The 19,632-nt window shown below is 44.3% G+C and overlaps 1 protein-coding gene across 4 annotated transcripts in view; it reads left to right on the top strand.

Annotated features, from left to right (window-relative positions):
• The window catches only part of LOC142662093 (sulfotransferase 2B1-like), an 86,920-nt gene that overhangs the window by 2,989 nt on the left and 64,299 nt on the right, over nucleotides 1–19,632 (top strand). Inside the window, exon 1 of one of the 4 annotated variants that reach the window (XM_075839986.1) lies at nucleotides 6,230–6,347. The exons of the other annotated variants lie outside the window; for them this stretch is intronic. Within the exon in view, the coding sequence (XP_075696101.1) occupies nucleotides 6,253–6,347 (95 nt within the window). The 5' untranslated portion in view covers nucleotides 6,230–6,252. Of the gene's footprint in view, nucleotides 1–6,229; nucleotides 6,348–19,632 lie in introns of those variants that run through there. 4 annotated transcript variants of the gene reach the window in all.

Below are 19,632 nucleotides of genomic sequence, written 5' to 3'. Positions count from 1 at the left end.
CTGTTCACATCACCGTTCGCTTTCCGTTCCGGGGTTCCGTCTGAGGTTTCCGTCGGGTGAACCCCGCAACGCAAAGTCAAACTGAAACCACAGCTTCCGTTTCCGTCACTATTGGTATCAATGGTGACGGAAACATTGCTAATGGTTTCCGTTCGTCACCATTCCGGCAGGTTTCCGTTTTAACGATGGAATCAATAGCGAAGTCGACTTTATTGATTATCTCAGGCGCTCCCATAGGGAATGAATGGAGCGGAACTGCGCATGAGCGATGGGGGTCCCAGCTGTCGGACACCCACTGATCAGCAAGTTACCCCTTACCCTACAGATAGGGGTTAACTTGTTGTAACTGGAATACCCCTTTAAAGTTTAACCCCTTAACACCAAAGGTATTTTAAACCTTAATGACCGAGCAATTTTTTCAGGTTTTTCCATCGTCGCATTAAAAGAGCTATAACCTTTTATTTTTCTGTCGACTTAGCTGTATAAGGACTTTTTTTTTGCGGGACAAGTTGTATTTTGTAATAGCATAATTTTAGGGTACAAATAATTTATTGATTACCTTTTTCTTAACTTTTTTAGTGGGGTACTGGGAAAAAACCGGAAATTTCGCCAATTTTTTTGCGCCTTAATTTTACGCCATTTACCGTGTGGCATAAATAACATAATAACTTTATTCAGCAGGTCGTTATGATTGCGACGATACCAAATTTCATATTTTTTTTTTAGGTTTTCCTAAGGTTTTTTTTTCAAAATTATTTTTTTTGGGTCGCCATATTTTAAGAGCCATAACTTTTTTATTTTTTGACCGATGCAGCTTGAGGGCTTTGTTTTTGTGGGACCACCAGTTTTTATTCGTACCATTTTGGAGTAGTTGCGACTGTTGGATCACTGTTTATAAAAAAATTTTGAAGGTAGAATGAAGAGAAAACAGCAATTCCGGCGTTGTTTTCTATTTTATTTTCTACGGTGTTCACCGTGCGGGTTAGATAATGTAACCGTTTTATAGTTGGGTTCATTACGGACGCGGTGATACCAAATATGCATACTTTTTTCCATAATAAAGTATTTTGTAAGGGGAAAACGTGGGTTTTTAATTTTTTTTAATTTAAAACTTTATTTAACTCTTTTCAGTCCCACTAGGGGACTTTACTGTGCGATCTTTTGATCACTTTTATAATACACTGCAATACTTCTGTATCGTTGCCCTGAAGCCCGAGGCTGTTAGCAACAGCACGGGCTTCAGTAGATCCCCGCACATTGCGAGGAAAGTTCTTCTGAAGTGCCGACGCGAAAACTTTGATCTGCCTGCACGCTGTTTGCCACGCTGTTTCAGCGCCGCGGGCAAAAAACGCAGTGAAATAAGCTTTCTCTGCCTCCCATTGATGTCAATGGGAGGTCAGAGACGTAAACACCAGAAGATAGGGCATGTCGCCTCTTTTTCCTGCAAGACGGTTTTTCCGCCTCCTATTGAAATCAATGGAAGGCATTTTCGGCAGTTTTTTGGCGCGTTTCCCGCGTCAAAAAAACGTGTAAAAAAAACTGTGTGTGAACTTGCCCTTAGGAGCATTGCAAACCTGGAGAGGAGTTTAGAGCTCACTAAGAAAACACTAGCAGGGGTCAGTGAGATGGAGGTGGGTGGAGGGGGGCAAGCTCAGGATCCGGAGATTAGTAGCTGGGTAACAGTTAGGGTATGTGCACACACACTAATTACGTCCGTAATTGACGGACGTATTTCGGCCGCAAGTCCCGGACCGAACACAGTGCAAGGAGCCGGGCTCCTAGCATCATACTTATGTACGACGCTAGGAGTCCCTGCCTTGCTGCAGGACAACTGTCCCGTAGTGTAATCATGTTTACAGTACGTAAACAGTACGTTTACAGTACCTGCACATATGGTTTCTATCATGTTTTTTCATTAAAAGTTAGTTTTTATCTGCAATTGAGACACCTTCTTTGGAGCCAGTTTCCGAATGTATCCTGCCCCATATCTGATTATCCTTTACTTTGAATTTTTATTTCTCAGGGATCCAGAGGTATTATATCAGCCTTGTACACATATCTCTTGGGAAATAGATTGAAATGTACTCAGCATCGGAGACTAGGTGGAAAACACTTGTTCCCGGTCTCTCTTCAGAAGATTGGGAGGAGGCACTGGCATCCCCACTTTATGTTTCTCCTGCAGTTAACAACCGCATGACCCAACTGTATTCTCTACATCTATGCTACTTATCTCCAACACGTCTTCATAAAATGGGGAGAATCCCACACACCAGATGTCATACATGTTCTTAACCGCAGGCTGACTTCTGGCATATGGCATGGGAATGCTCATATATTCATTTTGGAAAGAGATCACATTGCAATTGACATCTATTCTGGGGATTCCGGTGCCACTCGCCCTGGCTGAAGTGTGTCTTCTTGGTCTCTTAGGGTATGTGCACACACACTAATTACGTCCGTAATTGACGGACGTATTTCGGCCGCAAGTCCCGGACCGAACACAGTGCAAGGAGCCGGGCTCCTAGCATCATACTTATGTACGACGCTAGGAGTCCCTGCCTTGCTGCAGGACAACTGTCCCGTAGTGTAATCATGTTTACAGTACGGGACAGTTGTCCTGCAGCGAAGCAGGGACTTCTAGCATCGTACATAACTATGATGCTAGGAGCCCGGCTCCTTGCACTGTGTTCGGTCCGGGACTTGCAGCCGAAATACGTCCGTCAATTACGGACGTAATTAGTGTGTGTGCACATACCCTTAGAGGAAGGGGTAGGAGAAAATTTCCAGGGAGGCTAGTCCTGAACTGGCACAACCTAGTAAATATGCCTGTTTGGCTGATATTAGGAATGCAAGTCCAGGGCCAGCATCACTACAGCAGGACGTTGCTCCTAGCAACCAGGACAAGGACTGTATGAAGCATGGAAGTAGGAGTGCAGCAAAGTTCAGACAGATACTGGTGGTCGGGGATTCTATTATTAGTCGGACAGATAGGGTATGTTCACGCGGCAGCCACCGTTACGGCTGAAATTACGGAGCTGTTTTCAGGAGAAAACAGCTCCGTAATTTCAGACGTAATGGCATGTGCAGGCGTTTTTCGCTGCGTCCATTACGGAGTCATTGGAAAACGGCTCCAATTACGTCTCAAGAAGTGACAGGCACTTCTTTGACGTGGGCGTCTTTTTTACGCGCCGTCTTTTGACAGCGGCGCATAAAAAAAATGACCGTCGGCACAGAACATCGTAAGACCCATTCAAATGAATGGGCAGATGTTTGCCGACGCTTTGGAGCCACATTTTCAGATGTAATTCGAGGCTAAAACGCCCGAATTACGTCCGTAAATAGGGTGTGTGAACCCAGCCATAGTGTCATCTGTTACCGCGACCGTGAATGCAAAACAGTGTGTTGTCTGCCGGGTGCTCGGGTTCGGCATATTGTGTATCGAATAGACAGATTGCTGGGTGGGGCTGGGGAAGACCCGGTGGTCATGGTACACATCGGTACCAATGACAAAGTCAGTGGGAGATGGAAGGTCCTTAAAAATTATTTTAGGGAACTAGGAGAGAAGCTGAAGTCCAGGACCTCCAAGGTAGTGCTTTCAGAAATACTACCAATGCCACTAGCGTCACTAGAAAGACAGCGGGAGATCAGGGAGTTAAATAAGTAGCTTAGAAATTGGTGCAGGAAGGAAGGGATTGGGTTCATGGAGAACTGACTGACTTCTCTGTCGGCTACAGGCTCTATGGTAGGGACGGGCTGCATCTATATCGGGAGGGTGCAGCTGTGCTGGGGGAAAGAATGGTTAGACGGCTGGAGGAGCTTTTAAACTGGGATCTGGGGGAGGGAGGGGATACTCAAGCGGGGTTAGATAGATTTATAGGGAGTGGGATACAGAATGGGATAATGGGGATTTAGTGTGGGCTGGGGATAGCAAGCCGAGTAGGGAGGTGACTAGGAATAAATACAGACCTAGGAATATTAAAGGTGTCAGTTAGATTAAAGGTAAGCTGGCGAATGCAAGACGTCTTGCAAGTAAAATGAACGTTTTGACAAGGATTATGCTGTAGTGGCCATAACAGAAACCTGGCTGGATGAGAACCATGACGGGGTAATAAATGTGAAGGTCTACACCGTATTCAGAAGGGATAGAAAAGATAAAAAAAGTGCAGGGGTTTGTCTGCTTGTAAAATCCAGCCTAAGACCAGTCCTGAATGAAAACATTGGGGGAGACTAACATTGTGGAGTCTTTATGGGTAAATATTCATGGAACGATTAATAACGGTAAACTGCTAATTGGAGTTTGTTATAAGCCACCAAACGTAGCGGAACAGACTGAGGATGAAATGCTGCAACAAATACAAAAAGCAGCAAATAATAATAGGGTCCTTATTATGGGGGATTTTTACTATCCTGACATTAATTGGGACATGGAGGCCGCTGGATGTGCTAAAAGCTGGAAGTTTTTATACACAATTCAAGACAATTATTTCGCTCAGTTGTTAATAAACCAACCAGAGGGGATAACCTGCTGGATCTGGTGTTATCTAATAGACCAGACACAATATCAGATGTGGAGTTCAGGGAGCACTTGGGCAATAGTGACCACAATATGGTAAGTTTTAATATAATTTTCAATAAAACTGTACGAAGGAGAGCAACACAAACCTGGAATTTTAGGAAAGAAAAATTCAATCGACTGAGGGAAACACTTAGTCATGTTGACTGGGATCATGTAATGGTAAATAGGGACACTGAAGCTAAATGGGGAGTTTTTAAAGATATATTAGAGGAATCGTGTAGTAAGATGATACCGACTGGTAGCAAATATGGATGAAAAGGGAATTACTGACTATAGTAGGACAAAAACAAAAAGCATTGAAGGCTGAGGGCTCAGCAAAGGCATTCCAGACTGACAGAGACCTCAATAGGAAATGTAAAAATGAAATCAAGTTATCAAAGTTATCTACAGAAAAACAAATCGCTAACGACATTAAAATAAATCACAAACATTTTTACAAATATATTAATGACAAAAAGAACAAATCTGATAATATTGGTCCTCTTAAAAATGAGCATAGGAATACAATTGTAGAGGAGAAAGGGAGGGCTGAGATATTAACCCCTTCAGGACCCAGTCTGTTTTGGCCTTTAGGACACAGCCGATGTTTTCAAATCGGACATGTGTTAATTTATGTGGTAATAACATCAGAATGCTTTTACCTATCCAAGCGATTCTGAGATTGTTTTCTCATGACATGTTGTACTTTATGTTAGTGAAAAAATTTGGTCGATAATTTCGGTATTTATTTCTGAAAAACACATTTTTCTAAATTTAAGCGTATCTGCTTGTAAAACAGATAGTAATACCAGGCAAAATAGTTACTAGTTAACATTTCCCATATGTCTACTTTATGTTTGCATCGTTTTTTGAACGTCCTTTTATTTTTCTAGGACGTTACAAGGCTTAGAACTTTAGCAGCAATTTCTCATATTTTAAAGAAAATTTTAAAAGGCCATTTTTTCAGGGACCAGTTCAGTTCTGAAGTGGCTTTGAGGGCCTTATATATTAGAAAATCCCCAGAAGTCACCCTATTTTGAAAACTGCACCCCTCAAGGTATTCAAATCAGCATTCACAAAGTGTTTTAACCCTTTAGGCGTTTCACAGGAATTAAAGCAAAGTAGAGGTGAAATTTACAAATGTTATTTTTTTTGCCGAAATTCAGAAGGTTTTACCCGAGAAATGCAACTCAGTATTTTATTGCCCAGATTCTGCAGTTTCTAGAAATATCCCACATGTGGCCCTAGTGCGCTAATGGACTGAAACACAGGCCTCTGAAGCAAAGGAGCACCTAGTGGGCCTCCTTTTTTTTAGAATATATTTTAAGCACATTGTCAGGTTTGAAGAGGTCTTGTGGTGCCAAAACAGTGGAAACACCCCAAAAGTGACCCCATTTTGGAAACTACACCTCTTAAGGGATTTATCTAGGGGTATACTTTGCATTTTGACCACACAGGTTTTTCGCTAAATATATTGGAATTAGTCTGTAAAAAAGAAAATCTGTTTTTCTGAAAAAACATAGACATTTTTAATATTTACAAGGAGTAACGAAGAAAATGCACCCCAACATTTGTAAAGCAATGTCTCCCGATTACGGCAATACCCCATATGTGGTAATAAACTGCTGATTGGACCCACAGCAGGGCTCAGAACGGAAGGAGCGCCATTTGGATTTTGGAGCACGGATTTTGCTGGAATGGTTTTCGGTGCCATGTCGCGTTTGCAACGCCCTGGAGGGACCAAAACAGTGGAAACCCCCAAAGTTACCCCATTTTGGAAACACCCCTCAAGGTATTTCTATAGGGGTATAGTGAGCATTTAGACCCCACGGGTCTTTTGCAGAATTTATTAGAATTAGGCTGCGAAAATTAATATCACAATTTTTTTCCACTAATATGTTGAATTTTCTTATTTTCACAAGGGATAAAGGAGAAAAAAACAACCAATTTTTGTAAAGCAATTTCTCCCGAGTATGGAAATACCCCACATGGGGTCATACATTTTTTTTTCACAAGAAATTAATTAACCCTTTCTGGATTGATCCATTTTTTGCTTTCTTATTTTCGTTTTTTCACTCCCCACGTTCTTAGAGCCATAACTTTTTTATTTTTCCATCAATAGAGGGGTGTGAGGACTTATTTCTTGCAGGAGGAGCTGTAGTTTCTATTGACACCATTTAAAGTGCCATAAAATGTACTGGGAAACTGAAACTGCGGGCTGATATAGGAAAAAAAATCTGATTCCCCTTTTTGGGGTTTTCGTTTTTACAGCTATCGCCGTGCGGTAAAAACAAAAACTTTATTCTGCGTCTCAATACAATTACGGTGATACCAAATTTATATAGTTTTTTTTTTATATTACTGTATTTTTCGGACTATAAGACGCAGTTTTTAGCAAGAATAAATTGTGCTAAAGTCCATGCATCTTATAGTCCGCAGTCAAGGGACCTGGCATTACTTAACCCCTTCCCGACCCATGACGTGCCGGCATATCATGGAGCTGGAGGGGGATGATGTATGGAGCGGCCTCCCGCACTGAGCCCGCTCCATACACAGCAGGTGTCAGCTTCTGACACGCTGCTCTAACGACCAGGAACAGCAGTTTAAAGGGCTTGTGCCATAAAACACATGTATTCCCCTATCCACAGGATAGGGGATACATGTGTGATCGATAAAGGGAACGGGGACTGAAGGTTACCAGGAGTGCTGCATGAGAAGCTGTGACTTCCGCATTCTGTGTCCGGCAGCTTCATAGAGATAAATGGGATTCTTCTGCGCATGCGCGAGCAGCTCTCCATTGATCTCTATGGAGCTGCGGAACAGATAAGCCGGACACCGAACCCGGAAGTTCAGGCTTCTCATGTAGCGCTCTTGGTAACTTTCGGTCCCCTGTTCTCCTCATCGCTGGGGGTCCCAGCGGTCGGACCCCCAGCGATCTTACATGTAGCCCCTATCCTGTGGATAGGGGATAAATGTGTTTTATGGAAAACCCCTTTAACTAGTTAAATGCCGTGGTCAATAGCCGCATTTATAGGGGTTTTTCTATGAAGGACATTTATGACGTATCCACAGGATATGTCATAAATGTCAGGTAGATGCAGGTCCCACCTCTGGGACCCGCACCTATCTCTAGAACGGGGCCTCTCTAAACCCTGTTCTAGCTTTCTGTGCTCTCCCGGCCACTTGGTTACATGTGGAGTTACTGGAACAGCGTAACTCGCTGAGCTACGCTGTTTCCGTAACTCTCATAGAACTGAATAGTAGTTACGGAAACAGTGTAGCTCGCATGCTATGCTGCTTCCGTACCTGCCATTTACTACTATGGGAGTTAGGGAAACAGCATAGAAACACTGTTTCAGTAACTCCACATGTAGCCAAGTGGCCGCTGGTTCAAGTCCCCTAGGGGAACTAATAAAATGTGTAAAAAAAAAAAATGTTAGATCAATTTTCAGGAGTGTAAAAAAAAAAAAATATTAAGAATTTAAAAAAAAAACCTTCTCCCATTTTTCCCCAAGCACATGTAAAAAATACAATTATTTGGTATCGCTGTGTCCCTAAAAGTCCGATCTATTACATTATACCATTATTTAACTCGCACGGTGAGTTTAAAAATTTAAAACATCAAAATAGTTTTTTGGTCACCTTAGTGCTTAAAATATGAAATTAAAAAAAGGGATAAAAAAATCGTATGTACCAAAAACTGGTGCCAATAAAACTACCGGCTTGTCCCGCAAAAAGTAAGCCCACACACCGCTCAATCGATGAAAAAAATATTAAAAAAATTTGGCTCTCAGAATGTGGTGAAACAGAAGAAATTATTTTTAACAAATTATTTTTTTCCTATTCTCCGTTGTCTAAAACCTGGGTGCGTTTTATGGTCAGGTGCGTCTTATAATCTGAAAAATACGGTATACTACTTTTACAAAGAAAAATCGAATTGTTAAAATAAAAATTGTTTTGTTTCACCACATTCTGAGAGGTCTTAGTTTTTTGCGGGACGAGCTGTAGTTTTTATTGGTACCATTTTTTCGTACATAAAAAGTGATCAAAAAGTTGTATTTAATTTTTTTTTGAGAGCTAATGTGACAAAAAACAGCGATTTTGGCGGTTTAAATGATTTACGTTTTTTACGGTGTTCACCGTGCGAGTTAAATAATGGTATATTGTAATAGTTTGGCCTTTTACAGACGTAGTGATACCAATTTTGTTTATTTATTTTACATTACTTTAGAAGAAAAATGGGAAAAGGTTTTTTTTTTTAAACTTTAAACTTATTTCTTTCTCACTACTAATAACTTTAATTCTTCTACACATTTTAATTCTTCTACACATTTTATCATTGATCATTGGATCGCTGGTACAATATACTGCAATACTAATGTATTGCAGTATATTGTTATTTTTACAGCCTTTTTTAACCGCACGATCGCTGTTCCTGTCCGTTAGTCCTGAGTGTCAGCTGTAATACACAGCTGACACCCACAGCGTATGGAGCGGGTTCAGCACGTGAGCCCGCTCCATATATCAATCCCCGCACCATGATGTGCTATTAAGTCATAGTGCGCAAAGGGGTTAATGCACAGCGGATGGTGTGAATATTGAAATTTTCCACTGATATGCCATTTTACATCAGGGCATAATAAGAGGGTATAAAAATGTGGTAAATAAATAATAATTCATAGATATGTGGCCGGTGTCGCACTGATAAATGGCTCCCGATCTTATCCGATTTTGGAACACTGCACTAGGGATGCACGATGCATCGAAACTTCGATGCTGTTTCGATACTGTGCATCCCCAAACTGTTCGATACCGTTATTTCATGTATTTCGATACTTAGCTGTGCGGCCACACAGCTCAGTATTGTAACACATGAATGTATGAAAGCCGGGCTGCGTCTGTGTGATGCAGCCATTGCCCCGTTCCTGAGTACTGACATGTGCGCGCTGTCAGGATGCTGCGATGCGGCCAGCGCTGTACTAATGAGCGGCAGCACTTTAGACAGAACATGGAGGGTGCTCTGCAAAACACCCCCATGTTCTGTCTTCAGTGCATGCGCCACCGCTCATTAGTGCAGCGTCGGCCGCATCACCTCGTGCTGACCGCGTGCACTTGTTGTCAGGAGCGGGGCAATGGCATACGTCCCAACTTTTGAATTCGGAAAAGAGGGAAATTTTAAGCAACGCCACCTAACCACGCCCAATATCCGGCATCAACATATCAAATCGCGGCCAGATCCTTCTGCAAATAACGCGCGCACATTCTCACTGCGGATCTCTGGACTGTCTGGATATCACAGATATTATGGTTCCGGTTATATCGTCTTTGTGTTACTTTTCCTATCTTGGGTATAACATTTGCTCATCACGGCGGCAGCAGCTGCAGGACAAAAGGCTGAGAACAATGAAAGTCAAGAGGGGATGACTTTTCAATTGATAGGTATCAGAGTTACATGATGGGGATTTTTTTTTTCCAGTTGTGTAACTCTGCTACCGAGTCAATGGAAAAATCATCCACCAGAGCCCCCCTGTAGATTGCTCCACACACAGCCCCCCTGTAGATAGTGCCACACACAGCCCCCCTGTAGATAGCTCCAGATACAGCCCCCCTGTAGATAGCTCCACACACACACAGCCCCCTGTACATAGCGCCAGATACAACCCCCCTGTAGATAGCTCCACACACAGCCCCCCTGTAGATAGCTCCAGATACAGCCCCCCTGTACATAACACCAGATACAGCCCCCCTGTACATAGCACCAAACACAGCCCCCCTGTAGATTGCTCCACACACAGCCCCCCTGTACATAGCGCCAGACACAGCCGCCCTGTAGATAGTTCCAGATACAGCTCCCCTGTAGATAGCTCCAGATACAGCCCCATGTAGATAGCTCCAGATACAGCCCCCCTTTAGATAGCTCCAGATACAGCCCCCCTGTACATAGCGCCAGACACAGCCGCCCTGTAGATAGTTCGAGATACAGCCCCCCTGTAGATAGTTCCAGATACAGCCCCCCTGTAGATAGCTCCAGATGCAGCCCCCCTGTAGATAGCTCCTGATGCAGCTCCCCTGTAGATAGCTCCAGATACAGCCCCCCTGTAGATAGCTCCAGACACAGCCCCCCTGTAGATAGCGCAACACACAGCCCCTTAGGCCTTATTCACAGGGTCCGAGTGTCGGCCAATAAAAACGTCCGTTTTGCTTCCGTTCCGGGCCGTGTTGCCGTTTTTGACCCGTTTTGCATCAGTTTTTTTCCCTGTCCGTGCCACCCAGCCCCCTGTACATAATACCACCCAGCCCCCTGCAGGTAATGCCACCCAGGCCCCTGTATGTAATACCAACCAGCCCTCTGCAGGTAATGCCACCCAGCCCTCTTCAGGTAATACCACCCAGCCCCCGGCAGGTAATGCCACCCAGCCCCCTGTATGTAATGCCACCCAGCCCCTGCAGGTAATGTCACCCAGCCCCCTGTAGGTAATGCCACCCAGCTCCCTGTATGTAATGCCACCCAGCCCTCTGCAGGTAATGCCACCCAGCCCCTGGCAGGTAATGCCACCCAGACCCCGGCAGGTAATGCCACCCAGCCCCCGGCAGGTAATGCACCCCAGCCCCCTGAAGGCAATGCCACCCAGCCCCCTGTATGTAATGCCACCCAGCCCCCTGCAGGTAATGCCACCCAGCCCCCTGAAGGTAATGCCACCCAGCCCCCTGTGTGTAATGCCACCCAGCCCCTGCAGGTAATGCCACCCTGTCCCCTGCAGGTAATGCCACCCAGCCCTCTGCAGGTAATGCCACCCAGCCCCCGGCAGGTAATGCCACCCAGCCCTCTGCAGGTAATGCCACCCAGCCCTCTTCAGGTAATGCCACCCAGCCCCCTGTATATAATGCCATCCAGCCCTCTGCAGGTAATGCCACCCAGGCCCCTGTATGTATTACCAACCAGCCCTCTGCAGGTAATGCCACCCAGCCCTCTTCAGGTAATACCACCCAGCCCCTGGCAGGTAATGCCACCCAGCCCCCGGCAGGTAATGCCACCCAGCCCCCGGCAGGTAATGCCACCCAGCCCCCGGCAGGTAATGCCACCCAGCCCCCTGTATGTAATGCCACCCAGCCCCCTGTATGTAATGCCACCCAGCCCCCTGTATGTAATGCCACCCAGCCCCTGCAGGTAATGCCACCCAGCCCCCTGTAGGTAATGCCACCCAGCTCCCTGTATGTAATGCCACCCAGCCCTCTGCAGGTAATGCCACCCAGCCTTCTGCAGGTAATGCCACCCAGGCCCCGGCAGGTAATGCCACCCAGCCCCTGCAGGTAATGCCACCCAGCCCCCTGTAGGTAATGCCACCCATCTCCCTGCAGGTAATGCCACCCAGTCCCCTGTAGGTAAGGCCACCCAGCCCCCGGCAGGTAATGCCACCCAGCCCCCTGAAGGTAATGCCACCCAGCCCCCTGTATGTAATGCCACCCACCCCTGGCAGGTAATGCCACCCAGCCCCTGGCAGGTAATGCCACCCAGCCCCCGGCAGGTAATGCCACTCAGCCCCCTGAAGGTAATGCCACCCAGCCCCCTGTAGGTAATGCCACCCAGTCCCCTGTAGGTAATGCCACCCATCCCTCTGCAGGTAATGCCACCCAGCCTTCTGCAGGTAATGCCACCCAGGCCCCGGCAGGTAATGCCAGCCAGCCCCTGCAGGTAATGCCACCCAGCCCTTGCAGGTAATGCCACCCAGACCCCTGTAGGTAATGCCACCCATCTCCCTGCAGGTAATGCCACCCAGTCCCCTATAGGTAATGCCACCCAGCCCTCTGCAGGTAATGCCACCCAGCCCCCTGTATGTAATGCCACCCAGCCCCTGGCAGGTAATGCCACCCAGCCCCCGGCAGGTAATGCTACCCAGCCCCCTGAAGGTAATGCCACCCAGCCCCCTGTATGTAATGCCACCGAGCCCCCTGCAGGTAATGCCACCCAGTCCCCTGTAGGTAAAGCCACCCAGCCCTCTGCAGGTAATGCCACCCAGCCCTCTGCAGGTAATGCCACCCAGCCCTCTGCAGGTAATGCCACCCAGCCCTCTGCAGGTAATGCCACCCAGCCCCCGGCAGGTAATGCCACCCAGCCCCCAGCAGGTAATGCCACCCAGCCCCCGGCAGGTAATGCCACCCAGCCCCCGGCAGGTACTGCCACCCAGCCCTTCAGGTAATGCCACCCAGCCCCTGCAGGTAATGCCACCCAGCCCCCTGTAGGTAATGCCACCCAGCTCCCTGCAGGTAATGCCACCCAGTCCCCTGTAGGTAATGCCACACAGCCCCCTGTAAGTCGCACCCATCCCCCCCCCCTTCCAGGAGAAGTCACTGACTTCAATGAAAATATATGGAAGTGTAGTCACTGACTTCTCCTGGAGAAGAATTCCCGGCCACAGGGTCGGGGATTCCGCTTCAGAAGTGAGTGACGTCGCTATGTCCATATATGGACAGTGTAGTCACTCACTTCTCCTGTAGCGGAATCCCCGGCCATGGGGTCGGGGATTCCGCTTCAGAAGTGAGTGACGTCGCTGTGTCCATATATGGACAGTGTAGTCACTCACTTCTCCTGTAGTAGAATCCCCGGCCATGGGGTCGGGGATTCTGCTTCAGAAGTGAGTGACATCGCTGTGTCCATATATGGACAGTGTAGTCACTCACTTCTGTAGCGGAATCCCCGGCCATGGGGTCGGGGATTCCGCTTCAGAAGTGAGTGACGTCGCTGTGTCCATATATGGACAGTGTAGTCACTCACTTCTGTAGCGGAATCCCCAGCCATGGGGTCGGGGATTCCTCTTCAGAAGTGAGTGATGTCGCTGTGTCCATATATGGACAGTGTAGTCACTCACTTCTCCTGTAGCGGAATCCCCGGCCATGGGGTCGGGGATTTCGCTTCAAAAGTGAGTGACGTCGCTGTGTCCATATATGGACAGTGTAGTCACTCACTTCTCCTGTAGCGGAATCCCCAGCCATGGGGTTGGTGATTCCGCTTCAGAAGTGAGTGACGTCGCTGTGTCCATATATGGACAGTGTAGTCACTCACTTCTCCTGTAGAGTAATCCCCAATCCCCGCCAGGGATTGGGGATTCCGACTCCTACAGGGAGCAAAAAAAGACCCTCCTCCTCACATGCACTCTGCTTTCACTCACTGTCAGAAGAAGGCAGGAGTCTTGCGGCGGTGTTCTCACTGGGATCGATGCCAGCCCGGGAGTGGACCAGTCCAGTCACCTGACCGGTGAGTTCAGATGACCGGTCAGGTGACTGGTCAGGTGACTGGACTGGTCCACTCCCGGGCCGGCATCGATCCCAGTGAGAACACCGCCGCAAAACTCCTGCCTTCTTCTGATCGCTGCTTCAGTCAGCAGCAATCAGCTGTTTTGATGCAGCGCCCAGCGGGACATTTTGAAGACCGGGCGGGACGGCGGGACAGCGGTGAGAAACCGGGACTGTCCCGCCGGAATCAGGACGGTTGGGATGTATGGCAATTGCTGTATTACACAGCCACAGTCCCGCTCTATAACCGGGAGATCAGAGAAACCTCTCATCTCCGCCGTTATTCCCCTGAATGCTGCGATCAAAGCTGACTGAAAAAATGAGAAGGAATACCCGTGACGCGATTAAGGGACATACCATATATAGGCAGACAGCCCAGGGTCCATTGGAGGACCCCAGGGCTGTCTTATTATATTTCCTGTTGTTAGGGCATACTTAGGTATGTCCTAACAACAGCCTGTCAGTATACGGGCTAATGCATTAAAGTTTAAAAATAAAGTAAAAACAAAGTAATATTAAATGTAAAAAAATACACACACATTTTTTACATTAAACATTAAAATAAATCTCAATACATAAAATACACAGACACATTATTTAAAATAAACATTAAAATAAGTCTCAATACATAAAATATATACATATTAGTTATTGGTGCGGCCATAATAACCTTCACAACAATTTTTTTGTAGCATTTATGATGTGTACGCTGTAAAAAAAATAAAAACTACTTTCTTTTGCTTGTTGTGGGGCATGAGGTGTGAATTTAACCTACAAGTGCCTCTCATTAATAGTAATTAACCTCATCATGTACCTTATCCATTAACCCATGACTGAAAAACATGATGGGGTTAATTACTATTGTGAGGCACATTCAAAATGAATCACACCAGAAAATGTAAGAACTTTTTTTTTATATTATTTTTTTATTACTGTTGGCAAAGTATCGTTTTGGTATCGAAATCGCAATACTACACGAAGTATCGGTATAGAAGTCCAAATTCTGGTATCGTGACATCCCTACTCTGCACATTTTGCATCGCCATATTCTGAGAGCCAGAACGTTGTTATTTTTTCATCACCGGAGCTGTGTGAGGGCTTATTTGTTGTGGGACAATCTGTACTTTTCATTGGTACCATTTTGGGGTACACGCGATTTTTTTGATCACTTTTTATTAAATTTTTTTGCAAGCTGGGTGAACAAAAACAAGCAATTCTGACAATGTTTTTTAGTTTATTTTTGCAGCGTTCACCGTGTGCTAGAAATTACAGTTTTACAGTTTTATTTTGCGGGTCGGTACGATTACGGCGATACCATATGTATATAGGTTTTTTTATGTTTTTTATGTTTTGCGCAATAAAATCACTTTTTTATAAAATAATTTATTTTTTGTGTCACCATAACTTTTTTATTTTTTTGTCAAAAAGCTGTGTAAGGGCTTGTTTTTTGCGGGACGGGTTGTAATTTTTATCGGTACTATCTTCGGGTAGATGCGACTTTTTGATCACTTTTTATTCAATATTTTGGGAGGAGTGGTGAATAAAAAACAGCGATTCTGGTGTAGTTTTTTATTGATTTTTTTGGGGTGTTCATCGTGCGGGAAAAATAACATTATAGTTTTATAAAGTTGGGGTCGTTACGAACGCGGTGATACCAAATATGTGTACTTTTTTAATGTGTTCATTTTTTTCCTATAATGAAAGTCTTATTACAGGAAAAAAAGCATTTTTTTGTTTATATAATATAACTTTTATTTTTACACTTTTTTTAAAACATTTTGATTACTTTTTTTTACTTTTTTTACTTGTCCCACTAGGGGACATTTGGACTTGCAGCTTTGATCGCTGCTAGAGTACATTACACTACCTACGCAGTGTAATGTATTCTAACTGTCATTGTGACGTGACAGTCACACTGACAGGAAGCCTCAGAGGACTGGCCGGAGGGTGCTCCTCCGAGGCTTCTGTACATGGCAACCCGGAGGTCATTGTCTGCCCTCCGATTGCCACGGCAAGCATCGGCAGCCCCCACAATCACTTAGTGAGGGCTGCCGATGTGCTTCAAACACGTTAAATCTTTCGCCGCATTTATGGGGTTAATTGCCAAAATCAGCGGCGATGGTCCACTGACCGGCAAGAATGAAGTGTCAGCTGTCGGGGACAGCTGACCTCCCGGTTCCTGGACACTGTCCGTTAAGACAGTGTGCGCCGGGAACTACTCAGCAACTGTACGTCCCGATGCGGGAAGCAAGCCCTCTGCAGGACGTACAATTGCGGCACAGCACGTAAGGGGTTAAACACGTACTTTTCCTCTGTGTTCACTGATAAACTGCCAGTACCAGATATTCAGGGGGAAAGTGATAAATGTTCCCCACCCAATATTACCTGCTTAACACAGGAGGAAGTGCAGCAGCGTCTGAGCAAATTAAATATTTATAAATCCCCCGGCCCAGACGACATTCAATCTACAAGTATTAAGGGAATTAAAGAGGCTCTGTCACCAGATTATAAGTGCCCTATCTTCTACATAATGTGATCGGCGCTGTAATGTAGATAACAGCAGTGGTTTTTATTTTGAAAAACAATCATTTTTGAGCAGGTTATGAACAATTTTAGATTTATGCTAATTAGTTCTTAATGACCAACTGGGCGTTTCACTTTTGACCAAGTGGGCGTTGTAAAGAGAAGTATATAACGCTGACCAATCAGCGTCATACACTTCCCTTCATTCATGCCCACTTGTTTCACTGCACAGTGTGATCTCGCGAGATCACGCTGTGACGGGACTGCCTCCCAGATGTTCTTCATCGGAGCCATGGAGGACTTAACAGACATCGCCTCCAGCCGCTGCAGATTCGGATAAATGTCCTGGCACGGCTGGAGGCGATGTCTGTTGACTCTTCCATCGCTCTGGTGAAGGAAATGTGGGAGGAAGTCCCGTCACATCATGATCTCGCGACAATGAAACAAGCTGGGCTTGAATGAAGTGTATTGAAGTGTATGTGATTGGTCAGCGTCATACACTTCTCTTTACAACGCCCACTTGGTCAAAAGTAAAAAAAACGCCCAGTTGGTCATTAAGAACTAATTTGCATAAATCTAAAATTGTTCATAACTTGCTCAAAACTGATCGTTTTTCAAAATAAAAACCCTTTTGTTATCTACATTAGAGCACCTTTTAGATTAGGTAGGACATAGGGCACTTATAAACTGGTGACAGAGCTTCTTTAACCCCTTCAGGACTGAGCCTGTTTCGGCCTTCAGGACGAAGCCGATTTTTCAAATCGGACATGTGTCACTTTATGTGGTAATAACTCCGGAATGCTTTTGCCTATCCAAGTGATTCTGAGAATGTTTTCTCGTGACATATTGTACTTTATGTTAGGGAAAAAATTTGGTCGATAAATTCAATATTTATTTGTAAAAAACACCAAGATTTAGAGAAAATTAGCAAAAATTTGCATTTTTCTAAATTTAAATGTATCTGCTTGTAAGACAGATAGTAATACCATACAAAATACTTGCTAGTTTATATTTCCCATAGGTCTACTTTATGTTTGCATCGTTTTTTGAACATTCTTTTATTTTTCTAGGACGTTACAAGGCTTAGAACTTTAGCAGCAATTTCTCATATTTTCAAGAAAATTTCAAAAGCCTATTTTTTCAGAGACCAGTTCAGTTCTTAAGTGGCTTTGAGGGCCTTATATATTAGAAAGTCCCCATAAAGCACCCCATTTTGAAAACTGCACCCCTCAAAGTATTCAAAACAGCATTCAGAAAGTATTTTAACACTTTAGGCGTTTCACAGGAATTAAAGTAAAGTAGAGGGGAAATGTACAAATTTCATTTTTTTTTTCAAAAATTCATTTGTAATAAATTTTTCCTGTACCACAGAAGGTTTTACCCAAGAAATGCAACTCAATATTTATTGCCCAGATTCTGCAGTTTTTAGAAATATCCCACATGTGGTCCTAGTGCAGTAATGGACTGAAACACCGGCCTCAGAAGCAAAGGAGCACCTAGTCGATTTTGGAGCCTCCTTTTTTTAGAATATATTTTAGGCACCATGTCAGGTTTGAATAGGTCTTGTGGTACCAAAACAGTAAAGACCCCCCAAAAGTGACCCCATTTTGGAAACTATACCCCTCAAGGAATTTATCTATGGGTATAGTTAGCATTTTGAACCCACAGTTTTTTTGCTAAATTTATTTGAATTAGTATGTGAAGATGAAAATCTCCTTTTTTTGTGAAAAAACTTAAAAATGTTACATTTTTACAAGGAATAAAGTAGAAAAAACACCCCAACATATGTAAAGCAATTTCTTACGATTATAGCAATACCCCATATGTGGTAATAAACTGCTGTTTGACCCACAGCAGGCCTCAGAAGAGAAGGAGCACCATTTGGATTTTGGATTTCTGATTTTGCTGGAATAGTTTTCAGTGCCGTGTCGCGTTTGCAATGCACTGGAGGGATGAAAACCGTGGAAACCCCCCAATAGTGACCCCATTTTGGAAACTACACCCCTCAAGGAATTTTTCTAGGGGTAAAGTTAGCATTTTGACCCCACAGTTGTTTTGCTGAAGTCATTGGAATTAGTCTGTAAAAGTAAAAATCTTTAATTTTTTATTTTTACAAGGAATAAAGGAGAAAAAGCACCCCAGCATTTGTAAAACAATTTCTCCTGATTACGTAAATACCCCATATGTGGTAATAAACTGCTGTTTGGACCCACACCGGGGCTTAGAAGGGAAGGGGCATCATTTGGCTTTTGGAGCTCAAATTTAGCTGAAATGGTTTACGGGTGCCTTAAATAGTTTTTGGGTGTCATGTCGAATTTGCAAAGCCCCCGAGGGACCAAAACAGTGGAAGCCCCCCAAAAGTAACCCCATTTGGGAAACTACACTACTTAAGGAATCTATCTAGGGGTATAGTGAGCATTTAGGCCCCACACGTCTTTTGCAGAATTTATTAGAATTAGGCCGTGAAAATTAATATCAACATTATTTCCACTAAAACTTAGAATTTTTTCAATTTCACAAAGGATAAAAGGAGAAAATGCACCCCAACATTTGTAAAGCAATTTCTCCCGAGTACGGCTATACCCCACATGTGGTCATAAATGTTTTTTCATTAGAAAATAATTAACCCTTTCCGGACTGATCCATGTTTTGCTTTTTCTTTTTTCCTCCCCGCTTTCTGAGAGCCACAACTTCTTTATTTTTCCGTCAATAGAGTGGTGTGGGGGCTTATTTTTTGCGGGACGAGCTGTAGTTTTTATTGGTACCATTTTTTGGTACATAAGACTTTTTGAGCACTTTTTATAACATTTTTTGGTAGAGCGAAGGTGACCAAAAAACGGCGATTTTGCCATTTCAAATTCTTTATTTTCCACGCCGTTCACCGTGCGAGTTCAATAATGGTAAATTGTAATAGCTTGGACTTTTACGGACGCAGCGATACCAGTTTTATGTATTTTTTTATTTTTTTACATTACTTTTGAGAAAAAATATGAAAAGGGTTTCTTTTTGGACTTTAAATATTTATTTAATTTTTTTCCACTAATAATAACTATTTACTTTTGTTTTTACATATTTTATTAGTCCCCCTGGGAGACTTGAACCAGCAATCGTTAGATCACTGGTAGAATACACTGCAATACTAATATATTGCAGTATTTTGTCATTTTTACATGCTCCTGTGACAGCGCGATCGCTGTTTCTGTCCGTTAGTCCCGGGTGTCAGCTGAAATACACAGCGGACACCTGCAGCGTATGGCACAGGC

Source organism: Rhinoderma darwinii, chromosome 10 (genome assembly GCF_050947455.1).
Source record: "Rhinoderma darwinii isolate aRhiDar2 chromosome 10, aRhiDar2.hap1, whole genome shotgun sequence".
Lineage (NCBI taxonomy): Eukaryota > Metazoa > Chordata > Amphibia > Anura > Rhinodermatidae > Rhinoderma > Rhinoderma darwinii.
This window is presented reverse-complemented; position numbering and strand designations above follow the sequence as displayed.